The sequence below is a fragment of the Bos mutus genome, chromosome 6 (assembly GCF_027580195.1).
Source record: "Bos mutus isolate GX-2022 chromosome 6, NWIPB_WYAK_1.1, whole genome shotgun sequence".
In the NCBI taxonomy this organism is placed as follows: domain Eukaryota; kingdom Metazoa; phylum Chordata; class Mammalia; order Artiodactyla; family Bovidae; genus Bos; species Bos mutus.
In genome coordinates, this window is record NC_091622.1 from 37,135,868 (window position 1) to 37,155,858 (window position 19,991).

The window sequence follows — 19,991 nt, forward strand, 5'->3', positions numbered from 1 at the left end:
CTAAAGGAGATCAGTCCTGGGTGTTCACTGGAAGGACTGATGCTGAAGCTGAAACTCCAGTACTTGGCCACCTCATGCGAAGAGCTGACTCATTGGAAAAGACTCTAATGATGGGAGGGATTGGGGACAGGAGGAGAAAGGGATGACAGAGGATGAGATGGCTGGATGGCATCACCGACTCAATGGACATGAGTTTGAGTGAAGTCCGGGAGATGGTGATGGACAGGGAGGCCTGGCGTGCTGCGATTCATAGGGTCGCAAAGAGTCGGACACGACTGAACAACTGAACTGAACTCAGTATTTTAAAAACTTGATATGTAAATAGATGCTGGTTGTTGTTCAGTCAGAATTTGCTCAAATTCATGTCTGTTGAGTCAATGATGCCATCCAACCATCTCATCCTGTTACCCCTCTTCTGTCTTCAATCTTCTCCAACATCAGGGTCTTTTCTAATGAGTTGGCTCATCGCATCAGGTGGCCAAGTATTGGAGCTTCGGCATCAGATCTGCCAGTGAATATTCAGGGTTAATTTCCTTTAGGATTGACTGGTTTGATCTTGCTGTCCAAGGGAGCAACCACAGTTCAAACTCATCAAATCTTGAGTGCTCTGCCTTCTTTATATTATGTAAATGGGTATAATGTGTCTAAACTGGCTTATAGAAAGGGATATGCATAGCCATGTTAATAACATGAATTTAAATTTGATTAAAATTAGGAATAGTGTGTAAACAGGTTTCTCTGGGCATCCATGTCCAGAAGCTACTTGAGCAGGAAAGATGGAAATGATGAAGGGGAACTACTGGCTTGTGAAAGTAAAAACATTTAGATTTCTTCTATGTGATTCAGAAGACCAAGTTGGGATTTGACAGAAGCCTGTCAAAGGCTTTTTATAAATAAAAGAATATAAATTAAAAAATAGAATTTTTGTTAATACAACTTTTTATAAATTAAAAAAAAAAAAAAAAAAGAACTCTTGTTGTTCACTAGTGTGTGGGATACAAACAGAATGACCATATTCCTGGATTCCTGTGCTTACTAGTCTGGCTGAGATGAAATTTAGTTCTCATTGCTGGTGCATCTGGCTACCAAATATTCAGAAAACCTTGGCAGATCCACAAAACTTCAGAGACAGGTGGTGTAATCTGCATCTGAATCACTAAGGACAAGGCATGGCTTGCAGATAGGCGTGGCTTCAGAAAGCAGCAAATCCAAGAGAGAAGTGGTTTAGAACACAATAGTGTTAAAAGATAGCCGAAGTTAAGAAATCTAGACTTCAAGTAGCCCTAATGGCCATTGGAAACCCAAGAGTAAAATGCAAAATGTTTCCATTCTATTTTTGGTTTTATAAAATGGTTACATTTTAAGTTAGAACATTAGTTATCATATAATAGGCTTATTTTTACACCAATATATATTTTTAAAGTCTCCGTTTTAATGCTTATCTTTTAATAGGTAAATATTGACCAATATACCTCATGTAAACAAAAACATCTGGAGTCCTCAAAAATGTTTTAGGATTGTGCCTTGCTATGCCAAGCTGCTTTAGTCTTGTCTGACTCTCTGTCACCCCATGGGCTGTAGCCCGCCAGGCGTGTCTATCCATGGGGATTCTCCAGGCAAGAATACTGGAGTGGGTTGCCATGCTCCAGGGAGTCATCCTCTTACTGAGCTTTAGTTTCCTTCTTGACAATTATCTCTACATGATATCACTCTATATATGTACATGCTTATCCGTCTCTCTCCCACAAAGCAACGGTAAAGTCTCCGAAAGCAGAAAGTTGGGGTGATTACTGTAACCCCCAGATCATTAAATAGAACCTGATTCACAGATGACTCAACAAATGAACTGGATAACCATAAAGTTAAATATAGTGAAAAAGTATTTAGCTTCTGAAAAGATGAATAAGCAAATGTTTTAAAAAAACTAGCATAGTGACTTTATTTAATGTAACCATAAATATCTAAAGCAAATAGCGCCCAGCACATAGACAGGGGGGTCTCAACAATGTTAAGTCGTTTTGTTACCTGTATCTCCCCAGAAGGAATTCAGGGGATATTTTTCCAGTTTATTCCCCCTACATCCCCAGTGACTGGATTAGTAAGTGGCACACAGTGAAACTCTCAATAAATGTCTGCGGGATGAATGCGCACCTCCCTTCTACCAATGGGTAAAACTGAGCCCAGAGAAAGCGCCAGGGCCAAAGCAATTTCAGGAGTTGAGAGCGAAGGCGGGACTGGTACAGGAATACCTGACTCCGCAGGAGGACGCGCTCCGCTGTACTTACTGATTCTCCTCTCCACACAACTATGTTAAATCCTACCCTTCAATTCTCAAGGTTAAAGTAAAAGCCAGGCTGCCTGTGAGGCTGGAAACAAAGCACCAAACGAACGGTTTCCCGGGCATCCAACAGACGCCAACACGCCCAGACACTGTCGCATGACCACTTACGTCACGTGACCAGCGGAACACAGCTCCAGGCACCGCCATTTTAAAAATGGCGGCCCCACTGGGCGGCATGTTCTCTGGACAGCCACCCGGACCTCCACAACCTCCGCCTGGGCTCTTGGGCCAGGCTTCGCTTCTTCAGGCCACGCCAGGCGTTCCGAGAACTTCTAACAGTACCTTGGTGGACGAGTTGGAGTCATCTTTCGAGGTAAGATGAGACGTGGGCGTTTGTGTTCCCAGCCTCCCCGCCCCCGAAAGGCATGCTGCGCGTGCGCAGGTTATCTGTTTCAGCGATATCTCCACCCGCTTACAAATAAGGAAACCGGGTTCAGAGAGCGTAGGTCACTTGCTTTAGTCCGGCCACATCGAGTCGTGGCCGGAATTCTCTAGTAGGCTGCCTGGAGAATCCCATGGACAGAGGAACCTGGCAGGCTACGTGTCCATAGGGTCGCACAGAGTCGGACAGTACTGAAGCGACTTAGCACGCAAGCTCAGGCTGGCGAATATGCGTCATCTTGACGTTTCTGGAGGCACGCAGACTGGAAGTTTGTCTGTACCCAATCGGGGGACACTTCTTGGTTCTCAATAGGTTCTTCCTGTCTCACTCCATCCTTGGTCCCGTCCTTGAGTATCCTTTCCTGAGTTCCTGCGTGTTACGTGCTCATCCTCTCTAGACTGCAGTGTCCATCATTATGTCCTGTGTCCTTTCCATTGGGCTCCACCCTTAAAGGGTCCTGACATAGTGGGTCTCTTCTAGCTGATATGGAGTTATTTAAAAGTTACAGTAGGGGAGGTTGGTACTAAGGACTGAGGGAGGAGGAGGAAAGCTGGGGGGTAAAGAGAGAGAGGCAGAGGTGACCCAGACTTTGAGTTTTGCTGAAACTCATGTTCACTTTGGTTGCATATGACAAGTTTTAAGTCAGAATAGTAATAGACGGTGTGTCATCCAAATATTGCCCCAAATGGTAATTATATAAATATGTAATGTTTCCTCCCTCCCACATCCATATACAACTACAACTTGGATATAGTTGGGGTCATCAGTGCCTCACCAGCCTGGGAGATTTTTCTCTTTCTTTTTTTAAATTGAAGTATAATCAACATATGCTAGTTTCAGATGTACAACACAATTGGATATTTGTATGTATTACAGTGATCACCACAGTAAGTCTAGTTAATATCTGTCACCATACATAGTTACAAAATTTTTTTTTAATTACTCTGTACATCCCATACCCATGATTTGTTTATCTATTTTTAAAGATTTATTTGTTCGTTCATGACTTCACAGGGTCTCCTCAGGTCTTCATTGCTTCGCACAGCCTTTTCCAGTTGTGGGGAGCAGGGGCTGCTCTCTAGTTGGGGTGTGCAAACTTCTCATTGCTGTGGTTTCTCTTACTGTGGAGCACCGGTTCTAGGCCTGCGTGCTTGAGTAGATGGGGTGCATGGGCTCAGTAGTTGTGGCGCACAGGCTTAGGTGTCCCATGGCACTTGGGACCTTCCCAGACCAGAGCTCAGACCCATGTCCCCCAGATTGGCAGGTGAATTCTTTACCACTGAGCCAGGAGGGAAATCCCCATGACTTAAATTTATAACTGGAAGTTCCTGCCTTTTAGCTTTCACCCATTTCACTTATCTCATCACCTGTCTCTGGCAACCACCAATCTGTTCTGTATATCTATGAGCTTGGTTTTATTGGTGGTGGTGGTGGTGGTGGTGGTGGTGGTGTTTTTACGGTCCATATATAAGTGAGATCATACAGTATTTGTTTTTCTCCAGCTGACTTACACCCTCGAGGTCCATCCATGTCACAAATGGCAAGATTGGGTCCTTTTTTATGACTGAATGATATTTCAGTGTGTATGCCATAACTTCTTTGCTCATTCATCCATTGATGGACACTTGGGTCGTTTCTATATGTCTCGGCTATTGTGAATAAATACTGCAATGAACATGGGATACAGATACCTTTTTAAGTTAGTGTTTTTATTTTCATCAGCTAAATATTCGTATGTGTATTATGTTTTATTTATCTATTTATTTATTTATATTTTTTAAAAGGGACAGAGGAAACTAAAATTCCTGAGATGAGTTTTCCTCCCGTCCTCTCTGGTGGCTTTGCTGACTCTGAAGGAGCAGCCCCAGCTTTCTTTGCCAGCTTGTGACTGGCTGGCTTCCTGGATGAGATGTTTTCCAGTAGCCACACGTTTCACAAAGCAGGTGCATGCCTGCTACATCCCAAATCCAGTAGGGGTCACCTTTCAAAGTAATACACAGAATGGGCAGTCTGTTTTTCCAATTTCTTGATTGTTAGAGGATTTTCCCTGGAGAAATCCTTTGATTTTTCTGAAGGGTAACTGCAGGCAGGGGAGAGGCTCTCACATTTGGTTGATGGCCTAAATTTGAACCTAGACTTGCCTGCCTCACACCTGCACCTAGTGTAATATGCTTACTAGCAAACTAGGTCCGTGCTTTCCTGAGGTTTGAGATTTCTCTTCCTCAGCCCCCTATCCCCACCCCAGCTCCCATCTGGTTCTCTTTTTGGCCTTTCTGTACTGTGATGGCCCTTTGTCCATTTCCTGACAGTTACCCTTCCACAGAACTCCTGTGCGCCTAGATCCATGTTTCTTTACTGGGACTTGTTTGTTCATATAACACCACTTTCTCTTAGGCTGTCCAGTCAGTCAGTAACATGTATTTATTGAGCATCCACATTGTGCCAAACAGTAAGACAGGCAAAATTCCCAGCTGCTAGTGAGGCACAGCTAATAATGAACTGAGAGAATGGCACAATATCAGTTAACCAAGTTAAAAACAATAAAGCAGGGCTTGAGGTTGGAGAATGAGCAGGAGGGACACCATTTTGAAAGAGTAGACAGGGATAGCCTCTGAGGAGGTGACAATTGATGTGATTCCTGGATGTGTGATGATACGTGTCATGTAAGCATCAGAGGGACGGGCTACAAATGGGACTGGAGTAGGGATCCAGACCTTTGTGTGGAATGAGATAGCCGGGAAAGGAGCAGCAGTGGGAGAGAGACCAGATAGGGGTGCCTGCAAATACCGGCTTCCTCTGTGGGCCCGATCTCAGTTTACCAAGTTTCTTCATTGATACAGTGTCTTGTCATTTGGTATGCAAACCCAGAAGCTGTCAACTAATTGAAGGGCATCAGGAGAAGTTATTTCTTACTCTAGAGTAAGATTCTTGATGTGTGAATGACATTTTTTTTCTTTTGTGATATTTTGATCACACAGGCTTGCTTTGCTTCTCTGGTGAGTCAAGATTATGTCAATGGTACAGATCAGGAAGAAATTCGAACTGGTAAGAATTCCCTCATTGCTGATTTTACATTTGGTATGTTTCAATCCTGCTGTATCCTGAGAGAACTTTTCCAGGAATAAGATTTGTGTAGTCAATCTATATACTGCTGATTTTTGTTCATGTCACTCATAATGAACCACTTAAAATGAATGAGCTTTTCATGTTGATACCAAGACAGAGAAGGCCAATAGTGTGTACTGCTTTTAAAGAACTGAGTTTTGTGCTTCCCCCTCCTCGTCCCAAGTTCTGTCCCCAGAGAGGTACTTTTGATGTCTTTGTACTGTGTTTTAAATGTTTAATTTCAACTGGAAATCGTGATGTTAACACATTACTGACCAGAGGGTTTTCACAGAAATGAATGTGTGTGGCTGGTGTTTTGTTATGTAAGCGAAGACTGAAACATCTCTGGTCAATAACATTTGGGTAACGAAAGACATTTATATATCCCTGGTCAGTGGGTTGTTAATTGCCGGATCTCTGCATTGTCTTTCTTTGGAAGAACTTTGTACTGTTGGTAGGTAGGTCTCTTATTCACTTGATAAATGCACGGATTATCTGCTATTTAATGTTGGTTACATAGGAGGTTGGTGGTCAATATTATTGCTGTGAGCAAGATTAGAACCCCTGATCCCATCTGATGTTCTGACTGTTCATTTATGAGAGAGATATGTGTGTCTAGTGTTTTTCTTAATTTAATATTTTGGTCTTTTTTTTTTTTTAAGGTGTTGACCAGTGTATCCAGAAATTCCTGGATATTGCAAGACAGACAGAATGTTTTTTCCTACAAAAAAGATTGCAGTTATCTGTCCAGAAACCAGAGCAAGTTATCAAAGAGGTATAAGCTCAGCTTTCTTCCCAAGTTTAAGGAAGAACAAATGTTGTCAAAATTCCATTTACACTTAAACTGAGGTGCTCCATTTGCCAACTAGTTACAGTGGGGCTTCATAGCTTGAGTGTAAAATGTTGGTTGTCAGTGTTCATGACAACCTGGACCTTAGGGGTGGGGGTAGAAAGCAGGGCTTCAAACAGAACAGCCTTTACTTGTTTCATACATTAGTTTCTGTGGAAGATTTTTCTTTAAAAAAAACAGTTCTACTGCTTGAAAATGTTGAGAAGCCATTAATGTAGATGATAAGCTCATGTTGGACAGAAACTAGTCTGTGTCCCTGGTGCCTTATATACAGGAAGGATTCTAGGCAATTTTGTTAAAGGAATCAAAAAGTCAGTGTTCGTTCCAGGCTCCTTGAAACTCAAGACTTCATTTATCTCAGTTGTTTGAAACCAGAATCTTGGAAATATATTGAGGTTGTCATTAATGGCATTTTGTGGGTTGGGCCAGGGTCTGCTCCCTGCAGTGTGGAAGAGAAGAATCTTCTTGCCCCAAACAGCAATTCCTTCAATGGAAAAAACTAAATTAGAATCATTATTTTCTAATAATTTTTAAAGTAACTTCTCCCACAAGCTGAGCAATCAGTCAAAATGTTTTTATTCTTTGATACCAGCTATTAAGAAGGTGAATGGTAAGAAGATGATATTCCTGTAATTCACCATATGAAATCATTTCCTGATTTGAATACCTGAGTGATACGTATGTTCAAGGCCAGGTCTTAATACAGAATTTTAATACTGTTATTCATTAAAAAAAACTCTTAAAAATTAGGGTTTACTACTTCATAATCTGAAATGATAGAATGGTAGCTGTGAATTCTTTTAAAACAGTTAATATGTGTTTCAGATCCTCAAGTGTTTAGATTCTTCTCACAGTAGGCTTTGGATATAGAAATGTTGGGTGCCCAGAGGCCAGGATAAAAAAGAGACTGATTTTTTTTTTGGCTGCCCTTTGGTACTTTGGAATTTTATGACTTGTTGTATTACTTATTAAAAGAACATGAATTAGAAGTAACTCAGTGTTAAGCAGGCATCTTTCGTGGAAAGAGTTGCTTTGGGTTATTCAATTATGCAGCTAAGCAGAGTAATCGGCCTAGTATGGCTTAGTTGATTCTGTTTTGAATTTACTTCTTAGCGCTGTTAACTAATCAGGAATTACATTCATTTTTCATGAGTTTGCTCTGACTTTATTGCTTTGATTGCTTTCATTTGTAGGATGTCTCAGAACTAAGGAATGAATTACAGCGAAAGGATGCTCTGGTCCAGAAGCACTTGACAAAACTAAGACATTGGCAGCAGGTGCTGGAGGACATCAACATGCAGCACAAAAAGCCAGCCGACATCCCCCAGGGCTCCCTGGCCTACCTTGAGCAGGCGTCTGCAAATATCCCTGCACCAATGAAGCAAACCTGAGGAAAGGCACCCGAACACTAGCTGGTGCCGGAGTCAGCCCAAACACTATTTCACTAAACATCTCTTCTTGTAGACTTGACATTTTGGGAGAACTCTTTGCCAGAGAATGAGATGATTTTTGTTTTGTGCTCTCACCTAAAATTTTCCCCCTATTTTTGTAAGTGTTATTTCTTGAGTACTTTATAAAATGCTTATTGCTGTGGTAAACCAAGTATATTGTCTTTAGCAAAGTTTAAGACTGTTAGTGTGATGCTATTTACAGATTTCTTTTATGTTGTTTTTTTTTAATGCTTGCTTTTATATTGTTTTTATTTTTGTATGACTCAATCTCTCTGTATTTCCAGTTTTAGATTAGTTTGTATGATATGATCTGAGCGCATATCAGATGATGAGGATTTTGGTTGTAGGCTTTTGTGATAATTTACTGTTCAATGGCAGTATATAAAAATATGCAACTTTTCTGTTTTTCAAGACTTTGAACTACCTCAAGAAGAGGAGTCTAATGCACAGTGTAAAACTTCCAGAGCCTCACAGTGAGAATATTTTATAAATAGATCAGAAGAGGAAGAGGATTATAATATCGTAGCTTAGTGTAGTGACTGTTACTGTACTGCAGTAACCTAATGCTTTAGAAATCCGGTAGTATCCTTAAATTAATGTTGACTTTTATTTGGGGTAAGTTTATCTTTTGTGTAGTGTTTATTTACCTTTGGGGTGCAGTGGTGGGAGCAGTGATAATGCCAGTGATGTTCACTTCTGCAATAATGAATCAGTTTAACACAGTGGACCTTGCTCTCAACAGAGGCATTGGTGAATATGAACTTGCTGTGATCATCTCTTGAGTTTTAAGTTTTGTGTGTTCTGCTCTTTTGGAGCAGATTTTTTTATTAACAAAGGTTCTTGCTAATGGTGTTGATTCCAAAGGACTAGGACCTTGAAGTGGGAGGTGGGCTGCAGGGTGCATAGGAGACTCGGTGTTGGGAAGATACCTAACCCTCTGTTGGCCACAAAGGCCATCTCAGTTTCTCTGTTGAACTGTTGTTGAGAAATACAAACCAGCATTGTGCCCTGTCTCCTTAGATAAGGCTTTCCTTTCTCTGTTGTTTACAGTCCCTCATTAGATTACACCCCATCACCCACAACCCGTGCAGCACTGTCTTCTGAACAGGCAGTACTTCTGTGACTCAGTGTCTTGGCTGACTTTGTTTTCTCTGGTCTTGAAGGCCCCGCCCCACCCACCTTGACATCCACTCAAGTTTCCGTCTGGCCTGGATGCCACCTGGTCTCCACAGCCTCTGAAGGCCCTCCATCACATCCCCAGGACACAGGACCTCTTGTTTCTTCTGCCAGCGTTGCTTGGTTCTCCCTCTGGGGTTAGTGATCTGTCTCTTTGTTCTCATGAAAAGTAGGCATTATTCCCCTCTGAATACAGAGGGACCATGTGTTATTTTTTATACGTAGTACTTGTTTTCCTGTGCTTTCGTGTATGGTACATAGCCTGAGGCCAATGAATTCCTTCAGTCAGAGTGTATAGGTAAAGCTTTTAAAAGTTGTTTTTAATCACATTATCTGATTTCAAGGTTGTTAACCTGATCACCTTATGCCAGTCAGAAACTCTGATTGGCAGCTTTAGATTTCTTGATTAAAAACCTAACCGATAACATTTTAGACATTCTTTCAGTAATGAAGAGGTTCTTAGTGAAAAGTTCAGAAACTGTTCTATTTGGTGCTTACTAAAAATATTTTGAATTAATGTGTGTACCAGTTATTACGATTTCTTTACTAAATTCAAAAAGTTTTCTGTCAATAACATTTCACTAAATATCTTTTTCATTTTTCGTGATGTATTTTGCTGGTCACCTAACACAGAATACCCTCTAGGATGCCGCCTCCTTCGAGCAGAAAATAATGAGGTATCAGCTGGGATTTCTCTCACCTTCTCTCAAGGGATGACAGACCCACCCACATTTTGAGGGCATCTTTATTCCCTTCCTGTTCTATCTGCTGAAGCATTTACACTGTGTAAGACAAGGCTTTCCTCAAGTGATGTGAGGCCAGGCCAGTTGCCTTCTGCTGGATTTAACCCGTTAGGGGCTCTGGTCTGCAGGTCACTCCCTGCAGCTCAGTGTTCTTGGTCTCCCATCTTCAGCATTCCCTTCGTGATACTTGAGCACCACCCGGTTGCCTGGCCCCTCATTCGGTCTCCAGCTCCTCCACATACTCTCACCTGCTTCACTTTGACACTTGGTCATCTTTTTTTGAACTCATTCTCTTTAACACATCTTAACTTTTCTCTTTCCTCTTCTGCCCAGCCTATAAATGTCGACATTCCTAAGGGTTTGGTCACGGGCCTCTGGAGGCCACGAAGGAGCCCTGCTCAGTTTTCTCAAAGGCCTTGCTCTTCCCGGATATGACAGGCGTGGTGGGGTAGTGGAGCCACGTTATTTCTGCCCAACACAGACTTCTTTAATGGGCAGTCAGTCCTTGCTCTGAAGCTCCTCAGCCTGACCAAGGCTTTTTCTCCTAACTCTCCTGCTATCTAAGCTTCTTGCCCAAATCTTCTTGGCTCTCTCTACAGGTGTCAACTCTGTATCAAAATATGAAGCCTTTTCCTGCCTCCTGCCTCCTCCCCTTAATTCAACACAGATGTTTCTCCTGAGACACGGGGAGACTTGGCCCTGACATCAGACACTGATTCAGCACTGCTGGGCTGTGTTATTCTCCTGTGAGACAGAAGCAGTCTAAGGGAACCAGCCTCCTAGACAAAGCTGCTCTGAGACCATGTTAGAGTAAAACAAACCACTTCACAACTCTGTATAAGCACAGGAAAAAAGAAAGGTCACACTGCCACCCCTCAAATACCAAACATTGTCCTGGCTTAAAAAAAAAGTGACTGCAACTTTATTTTTTAACCATTTGCAGCCATTTATCTCTAGTCGGCCTTCACTGTTGTTGTTCAGTGGCTAAGTCATGTCCAACTCTTTGCGACCCCATGGACTGCAGCATACCAGGCTTGCTTGTTCTTCACTATCTCCTGGAGTTTGCTCAAACTCCTGTCCATTGAGTTGATGATGCCATCCAACCATCTCATCCTCTGTCATCCCTTTCTCTTCCTGCCTTCACTCTTTCCCAGCATCAGGGTCTTTTCCAATGAGTCAGATATTCACATTAGGTGGCCAAAGTATTGGAGTTTCAACTTCAGCATCAGTCCTTCCAATGAATAATCAGGGTTGATTTCCTTTAGGATTGATTGGTTTGATCTCCTTGCTGTCGAGGAGACTCTCAAAAGTCTTCTCCAGCACCAAACTTTGAAAGCATCAATTCTTTAGCACACAGCTCTCTTTATGGTCCAGCTCTCACATCTGTATATGACTACTGGAGTAAGATAAGATCCAGTCATAGAGTTTCCTCTGCTTTCTGACAGCATCCAATTTGGAATGAAGCCCTGCTCTTTTAGAATCTCCTTGAAATTATCCAGTGCCAAAATCTTACAATAGGATCTTTCTGAAACACTTTCTGAGAAGCCCCATGATTCTTCATGATAGACATTCTTCCTCTGTTCCAACAAATAAAAAACCCAACTCATTCAACTATAGCTAGGTTTCTGGTGGTCTTTGCTCCTCCAACTGTCTCAGTGTATGCCTCCTGGAGGGCCTGACTGACATGCTGCTGTGAGCACAGTCTGAGAGAATCGACAGCGGGGGAGGTTGGAGACTGGCTCACTCACTGTCCAACTGGCAGGAAGATCCATCTTGAGTGGGATGTGAGTTCCAGTTACCAGCACAAGAGGGTGGCCTCATTGAGGATTTTACCAGTGCTTCCCTGGGCAAGTTTCCCAGTGGAAGGGAACTTTTGTCAATGCACAGATTCAATGTTGCATATAAGAACGGTGGAATTGGCTGGTTAACACTCCACTGTCTCGACTCAGCAAAGGGACAATGACAGAATAACTATTTAATACTCAAAGGCCTCTATGAGTTCCTGGAGCATCTTTGGTTTTCCCCTGCAGGGGGAGAACAGACAGCTGAGGAGCTAGTTGGAGGCAGCAGATCAAAACCAGCGTTGCACCTTGGGGATGATGGTGGAGATTAGTGCTCTTCTTAGAAACCTGAAGGATGCTAGGAAACTGGTCCCAATCATAGCTCTGTTTACTTTTCCAGACTTGCCCTTGCAGAATCCAGGCAGAGGCTGGAGACCGAGTATGTAGCAAGTAGCCTCAGTTGCACCTGCTGTTGCACTGATACTGGAGCACTAAGGGCTCAGGTGTGCAGTGTGCAGCTGCTGGTTGCACAGCTTCACTCTTCTCTCCCCCAGCTAAGAAGCAGTTGGCAACTGGGAAATGTTCCTTTCCAGGTTTGTTCCAGGAATACATTAATTCCTCCTCTCTGTTATAATATAGCCTAAAGAGATACCCTGTTTTTCCTCCTACGTCAATTCTGAATCAGTTCATTTCTCATGTCTGCTGTTAACCTCCAAGTCATCCCCATTATCTCTAATATTATCTATCAATATTATCTAGGGTACAGAGAGGTAGAATTTCATTCCCTGCTGGTGAAGGTGTAAATTGCTAGAAATTTTTGGTAATTTGGTAGTATTACACAAAAAGCCTAGGCATATCCTTTGATGCTTTATTTCAATACTCAAGGAATATATCCTAAAGAAAAAATGATAGATGCATGCCAAGATGTACTTAGCAAAGATAATTATTTGTGTATAATCTTACAATTTAGCATGATCTTTTAGTCACATGCAACGAGTTAAAACTGATGTGGGGACTCAATAAAATTCTATCTCTGTAGCATGTGTTATGCTGAATTAAATAGCCTCCTTTGTTAGTCATCATGGGAAAATATTTCAACAAAAATAGAACTACCTGTATGTACTCTTTTTAAAACACAAAACACTATTCTATAATGTTCACTTTAAGCATGAAATAAAACTAAAAAATACTTGATACTGAAAAGTAACAGGATATGTTACACGGACGGAAACAAGTATTTGCATTTAAAAAAAGTATGTTATTGGGCTACATGTTTTAATTAGGTAGTGAATTTACTTTCAAATTGTGAATCTGAGTTGTAATTGCATTTCTCTCAAAATGACCCAAGTGCATGAGCAGCTACATTTTATTGGAGATGATCTGACTGAGGTTAATGTGAACTCCCTGTTTCCAAGTTCAGCCTTTGTATAATTTCACCTCTGAAAAATCAATACAAGTCACAACCATTTTTATTGCCCAGTTTAAAGTTTTATTCAAAGAGCAAAGATTTGACAGTGCATGGAATAGACAACTGTTTATAGGCCACCTGCTGGGCCAGCACCAAAGGATTGAGGATATATTTTTCCCACTGAAAGTTGTATTGAGTTTGTTAAATTGCAGTGCTCCATCAGAGGATCAGACAACTCAGCATGGACTGACAGCAAGGTCAGCACTGAACGGCCATTCCCAGTTCCCTTTAATCTACTGAGCATCCATGCGATGGGGAAACAACACACCACGAGGCAAGACTATAGGTTCAGTAAGTCTTTGACTTCAAAGAACAGATAATCTGGAAACTGTCACAATCCAGCTGATGCCACAGTCGTTGAGGTTGAGATGTATGACAGGGTCAGGCTCCGTTATTCACAGAAAAATCCTGGCAAAGCTTAATTACAATTCATGATTAGAATTATTACCCATATTTTGTTTAAACCTCAAAAAGTCCCTTTGAGGTAGGTGTTACACCCTCTGTAATCTTCATATCCTGGACCTAGGAAGTCAAAATATTTGATCCAACTATGCCAATGTCTGCTATAGTCCATTACTAGTAGTTTGGTTTGGTTTTTAAAAACTGGCTTTCCTGGTTATTCTGAGCTTTGTTTTATTCCCCTTCCTATTGAGGTTACGTGTGCATTTTGGAGTTATTTACATAGAAACACTTTAAAGTGAAGATCCTGGGAAAAATGAAACCACTTTCAAAGTAGACCATGGAAATCACAAAGTCTGATATTCCACAAGGTGGTGTGCAATCTTATGGACACTAGAAATATCATGTACAGGTCATCAGTAACATTAATGATATTTCCCTCTGGGTGCTTTCTGACAACACTGGCTTGTTTCATCTTATCACAATGAAACAGTATGAAATGTTAATGTAAGAATTTGTTTTAGCTATATATGTAAATCATATTACAAGCAAGTTATTTGGTTGGTTGGCTTTTTAGTTCATTCCTTCAGTCAGGTGTTTCAAAAGAAATGTTTTTCAAATATCCTCTTTATGCGATCCCAAGGATCAGTTTAGAAGGAAAAATATTTGGTAAACCATTCCTGGTGTGCTGAACCTTGCTTCTGTTGGACTTCTTTGGGTTGGGCTGTATCATCATCTTGTGTCCTAAAAACAAACAAGTTTTCTTAGATGGTTTTGAAAATTATTCAGTAAACAACTTAATATGCCATCATCTTTTCAGGGAAAGATAACTACCACTTTACTCTTAAAAAGATATAGAATGTGATGGGTTGATACTGGTAGCTAGAAACAAGTTGTGAAGGATGAAGATGAGGAGAGAGCATCTAATTCCATTGTGGAAACAATGCTCTCCATTATTTCACTTAAAATGAATGAGGCATATTTTGCAACATTTACTATTTAAAAGAAAAAATATATATATAGGCTGAGCTGGGTCTTGGTTGCTGATGGGGGCCTTCTTTAGTTGTGGCAAGCGGGGCTACTCTGTAGTTGCAGCGTGCGGGCTTCTCACTGCAGTGGCTTCTCTTGTGGTGCTCGGGCTTAGCTGCCTCATGGCATGTGGAATCTTCCCAGACCAGGAACCGAACCCGTGTCTCCTGCACTGGCAGGTGGGCTCAACCTCTGGCTCCCAGAGAAGTCCAAAACATTTACTATTTATTTCAGGCACAAATTAAATAATAAACCCCTTTCAAAAAAAAGTAAAAGAAGAAATGGTTAATGAATATAAAATTACACTTATGGCCTCTTCAAAAGTTACCTAATGTGCTCTGGCCTTTCAGTGAGGCTGTGAAATTAGTCTAATAAACTGAAAAAGAGAGATGATAAGTAAGTACAGTGTGTACCTATCTGAAAAGTCTCTATCTGTACTTGTGAAGCTTCTTATAAAACAGTGGGAACACAGCTTTAGAAAGGTGTGTGATAATGAGATGAACAGTGGCCAGGATCAGGCCGGCTCTGGCTCTGGCAGTCAATAGACCATGTGCTTGGGATTCTAGGCCTCAGTGTCCTCAGCTTCGAAACAAAGGGCTGGACTTGCTCAATGATTGGCAGGGGGTCCTTCCAGCTCCACATTCATTTTTGTTCATAGTCTTGGGCAGGCAGGGCCTTTGGAAAAGGAACATTTCAGAAGAGGCCTCTTCTGAAAAGCAAACTCACAGTCCATAATTCAAGATTTAGCTCTGAACAAAAATTGGGCAAGAAGGAAAATCAATAATAGGGGAAATCACACATTGCTGGAAGAGAAGCATGCTGTAAGGGTTTCTGGAAAACAAAGCAGTATCAGAGAGCACCATACGTGATCAACCAAACCCACAGATTAAGAATAGAATTACAAGATTATATAATGAATCTTGAGAAATAACCTTTTAATAATAGTGGGAAATTGCTGAATAGTTCTATGCCAGGTCTTGTGCTGAGCATGTTCTATGGATTAATTCCTTTAGTTTCACATGAATCTGAAGAGGTAAGTGGTATATTATCTTCATTTTAGAGGTGAGGAAACAGAGATGTCAAGTGAGCTGCCCAAAGCCACACAAGCTAAGAATGAGGAGGACCAGAATTTGAATCCAGACTCAAGGCCAGATGATGACAGCCCATGGTTTGTGTGAACCACTCTGAAGTCATTGGCTAAGTGATTCAGTGTCCCCTGTCTACTCATCCATGGAAAAGAAAAAAAAAAAAAGGCTTTCTGGAATTTGTTATCAGGAATAGTATCTCTTCTAAAGAATGACCTATTTCCCTTCTCATAGATAATCTTTCTTTTTGGCTGAGTTGCAATTTGTCCAAGGCAAGGCTTGTTTTGTTATTCTTTGTATCAGCCCAAATGCTGGGTATTTAACAGGTGCCAGAAAGGAATTCTAATTTCCCTCTTGTCTACAGAAAAATGGAATAATAGCTTTGGCCCTCTGCGTGCATGCTGAGTCACTTCAGTAGTGTCTGACTCTTTGCAACCCATGTATCATAGTCCGCCAGCCTCCTCTGTCCATGGGATTATCCAGGCAAGAATGCTGGAGTGGGTTGCCATGCCCTTCTCCAGGAGATCTTCCCAAACCCAGGGATCAACCCCGCCTCTCTTACGTCTCCTGCATTGGCAGGAAGGTTCTTTGCCACTAGCACCACCTGGGAAGCCCAGCTCTGGCCCCCTACCTTGTGGCAGTTTGCACATCTAGAGATGGCGTGGGTTTGTAGGGCCGGCCACAGCTGGGACCTGGGTCCAAGCTGGGTGACTTAGTTATCGGAGGGGCATTGATCCTGGAGCTCAGGTCACCACTCAGAAAGTTCTTAGCATAGGAAGCGAGGTTTGGCACACTGACCACTCGGCTGGGCACTTCCTCCATCTTCTTTTTCTGTTGGTATTAAAAGAAAGGCCTGTTAGTGCCACCTAAAAGAAGCATTATTGTAAAAGTAGGTAAGCCTGCCATGCCAGAATTATGTGAGCCAGAGACAATACTTTTATTTATATATTGCATGTTGTTGTGCTTTAAAAAAGGCTCACAATCTCTATCCAAAACTTTTGGCAGCAAATGTATGTTTTCATTTAAAGTTTTTAGATTTTAAAAGGCACCCTCAGCAGAAGCTGGCCCACGCTGTCCTCAAATACATTAATATTTCTGGAGTGAACCTTACATTTTGTCACATGAAGAGGGATATATAAAAATAAATGAGCTCACATGAATTCAACTGGAGGTAATGAATTACCAAAAAATAGAAACTTTTTAATGCTTTAGGATTTTGTGATAGCAGATGAGAAATCTGGATGTGACTATTCTCACTGTAATACATTGCAAAAATATAAAAGGAAAAAAAAGGTGAAGTGAAGGATTCTTGCCCTTCTCCTTCCTATCACCAAGATATAGCCACTATTAGTAGTGACACATATATAAAAAGTTTGGAAAATTTAAAAAACTCATAAAAATTATACATAATCTGCCTTGTCAGATATAAACAGTTTGCTAGTAATTTGTACTATCTCCTGAGGGTCTTATTTTCAATGAATATTTCTCTAAATGAATGCTAGACTGTTGATAAATAAGCTACCATTATCTTTGGGGAAAATTAAGCCAGCAGAATTCTGTGATGCATTGGAACCAGTAGGACCAATTACCTTCATGGAAGGGGTCAAATACCCTGGGTGAGGATTGAAAGAGAAGGATCGATTCCGATGGGACATTGCGCTGGGGAACGCTGCATAGTGAAATCTTCTCTCCTCCTGGAAAAACAATACGACTGAGTCTAAATGAGCCTAACTACACAGCACGCTGAGTTTGATTTGAAGGAAGATGGCTGTGTGGGGGCAGATTACAGAGAGGAAGAAAGATCAGGGAAAAGGGGAAGTCAGTGGGAATCAAATTACAATCCACTGAGGCTTTGAGGAAGCACCTTTATTTCTGGGGCCTTTGTATCCCCAGCCCCTCTTGGAAAGGGCAAGCTTATTTGGAATGCCTTAGGGAAATCAGAGATCCAGGTACTCTTAGCATCTGAGAAAAGTCTACTGCAGAAAGTTATTAGCTAAGGCAAAATTAAAAAACACCCAGGTACAATTGTTCTATGGGTCTTCTTGGCGGCTCAGTGGTAAAGAATCTGCCTACCAATGCCAAAGATGTGGATTCAATCCCTAAGTCAGGAAGATCTCAGAAGGAAATGCAACCGACTCCATTATTCTTGCGTGGGAAATTCCATGGACAGAGGAGCCTGGTGGCCTACAGTCCATGGGGTTAGACAGTCTAAAAGAGTTGGACATGACTTTGACTAAACAATAACACAATCGCTATATGGTCAATCTTTTATCTGTGTCATTTTCCACGGTTTTTCTTTCCAGATGTCTTGTTTTTAAAATAAGGTCCAGTTGTAAAATTTCATCTGTAAAAACATTGATAAATATTTCTAAGAGATAAGGACTCTTTACAAAACATAACCATGATGCTTCTGTCACACTTAACAAACAATTCCTTATTGTGTGTTAGTCGCTTAGTCAAGTCTGACTCTTTGCGACTCATGGACTGTAGCCTGACAGGCTCTATTGTCCCTGGAATTCTCCAGGCAAGAATGCTGGAATGGGTTGCCATTTCCTTCTCCAATTCCTTATTAGTATCATCTAATTTTCAGTTAGTGGGTTAAGTTTTCCTCATCATCTTGACATGAAGCAGTGTGCCTGGGGAGCAGGAGGGTGCAAGGATGGGTGTGAGTTACAAGTGTGTGTGTGTGTTGTGGGAGGATGTGTAGCTGTGTAAGCCACTATAAGACCATTGATTTTACTCTGAGAAGGACAAGGAGCCATAGGTAGTACTGAACAGAGCTGTGCTGTGATCTGTCTTACATTTTACTAAAATTACCCTGGTTGCTGTGAGGTCAGCAGAGTAGGGTGAGGCTGGAGTGAGTGGGGAGTCCAAAGGACTCTCACTGTAAGAGGCAGTGGGGCCTGGACCAAGGTGGCAAAGGGAGAGACACAGGGAAGTGGCTAGACTTCTCATGTGGCTAACTAGCTGACCCATGTGGGCCACGCCGACAGAAGCAAGTGTATCAGCCAATGTCCCCAGAGCTAAATGTAAACCACTGGGAGCTGGCTTATAGAGAACTTTCAACCAAAGCGTGGAGCACAGGAAGGCTGGACAAATCCTAAAGTAATGGTCAAAGTGAGGAGACAAGGATGTGAGGTCCAAGTCATTCTAGATTTTCCCAAATTCTATAGGTTAGCAAAACCAATACCAACAAACAGGCAGATGGTGTAGGACTTGGGAGCAGAGTGATTATTTTTGCTTTCTACTTTCCTGTGTTAATTTTTTCTAGTGAGCATGTGTTATTTTATATAACAGGGAAACAATAACCGAGGACCTTTTGTAAGGTGGTTTTAGGTTATCAGGAATACAGTTTTAGGCCCCCAGGGAAGTGCCAGGCTAAAGTGAACGCCCCTGAAGCCTCACCGTGAGCTGCTTGATGATCTCCTCCCTCTCCTTCAAGCGGGTCTGCAGACGGCCTATGAGCTGAACGTCCTCCGGCCTGGATGCCCCCTTCCCTGGCTTCTCTCCGGAATCTTTCAGTCTGTTTCAAGCAGGCATGCAGTTAGCCCCTGTGCCGCAATGACTCAACTGCGAGGAGGGAGATGTGGACATGATGGGGATGCTGCCATGTGCTTGGCCTGGCTGGCTACTCTCTGTTCACCAAAGGGGAAACTGAGGCCCAGGGTCAGCCAGTGAGTTGGTTGCAGAGCTCCAGGTGGATGGAGCCCAGGACCCCAACTCCCAGTCTGACATGTGTCATTCCTGGGCTGTAGGGCCCAGGAATCAAAGATCTGTGCACATAGATGTCACATTCACTGGGGCTTCAAGAACCAGGGAAGTTTGGGGAAAGTGGCCTTGGCTGGCAAATGTCCCCACTGCTGCTAACGACAGCAGATTGTGCTAATACAGATGTGGTTCTATCGCCATCTCCTGGCAGCCAGAGAGCACGGCATGAGCTGGTTCTGCAAAATAGCGGGGTAGCAGGTACCCACAGCCCTTTCAGTGTGAAGCTGGAGAGAAATAACCTGTGGACGGTGGTGGAGGGAGGGGGGCTGCAGGTGATCCACTGACTAGTTGATAAGAGGCCAGGGCTTGGGGTGAGAGGACCCGGGCTCTTAACCCAGTTCTGTTTTTTTTTTAGGTATGGAATGGGTATTTTGCCCATAACCCTCAGTTCCTTCTTTAAAATGGGCATGAAA

The 19,991-nt window shown here is 42.2% G+C and overlaps 2 protein-coding genes across 5 annotated transcripts in view; one reads left to right on the top strand and one right to left on the bottom strand.

Annotated features, from left to right (window-relative positions):
* The first annotated feature begins 2,473 nt into the window (after nt 1-2,473).
* Nucleotides 2,474-12,867, top strand: MED28 (mediator complex subunit 28). The gene is made up of 4 exons (XM_005887018.3): nt 2,474-2,654; nt 5,702-5,768; nt 6,491-6,603; nt 7,872-12,867. Exons 1-4 carry the CDS (start codon nt 2,496-2,498, stop codon nt 8,067-8,069), a joined length of 537 nt encoding a protein of 178 aa, XP_005887080.1. The 5' UTR covers nt 2,474-2,495; the 3' UTR covers nt 8,070-12,867.
* Nucleotides 12,868-13,414: 547 nt separating this feature from the next.
* Nucleotides 13,415-19,991, bottom strand: part of FAM184B (family with sequence similarity 184 member B) — a 119,016-nt gene continuing 112,439 nt past the window's right edge. For 3 of the 4 annotated variants that reach the window (XM_070372180.1, XM_070372179.1, XM_070372178.1), the window contains 4 exons: nt 19,216-19,333; nt 17,400-17,504; nt 16,442-16,641; nt 13,415-14,440 (listed from right to left, as the gene is read on the bottom strand). In XM_070372180.1, the coding sequence (XP_070228281.1) occupies nt 14,347-14,440; nt 16,442-16,641; nt 17,400-17,504; nt 19,216-19,333 (517 nt within the window). In that variant the 3' untranslated portion in view covers nt 13,415-14,346. Of the gene's footprint in view, nt 14,441-16,441; nt 16,642-17,399; nt 17,505-19,215; nt 19,334-19,991 lie in introns of those variants that run through there. The other variant, XM_070372181.1, reaches the window with a different exon arrangement.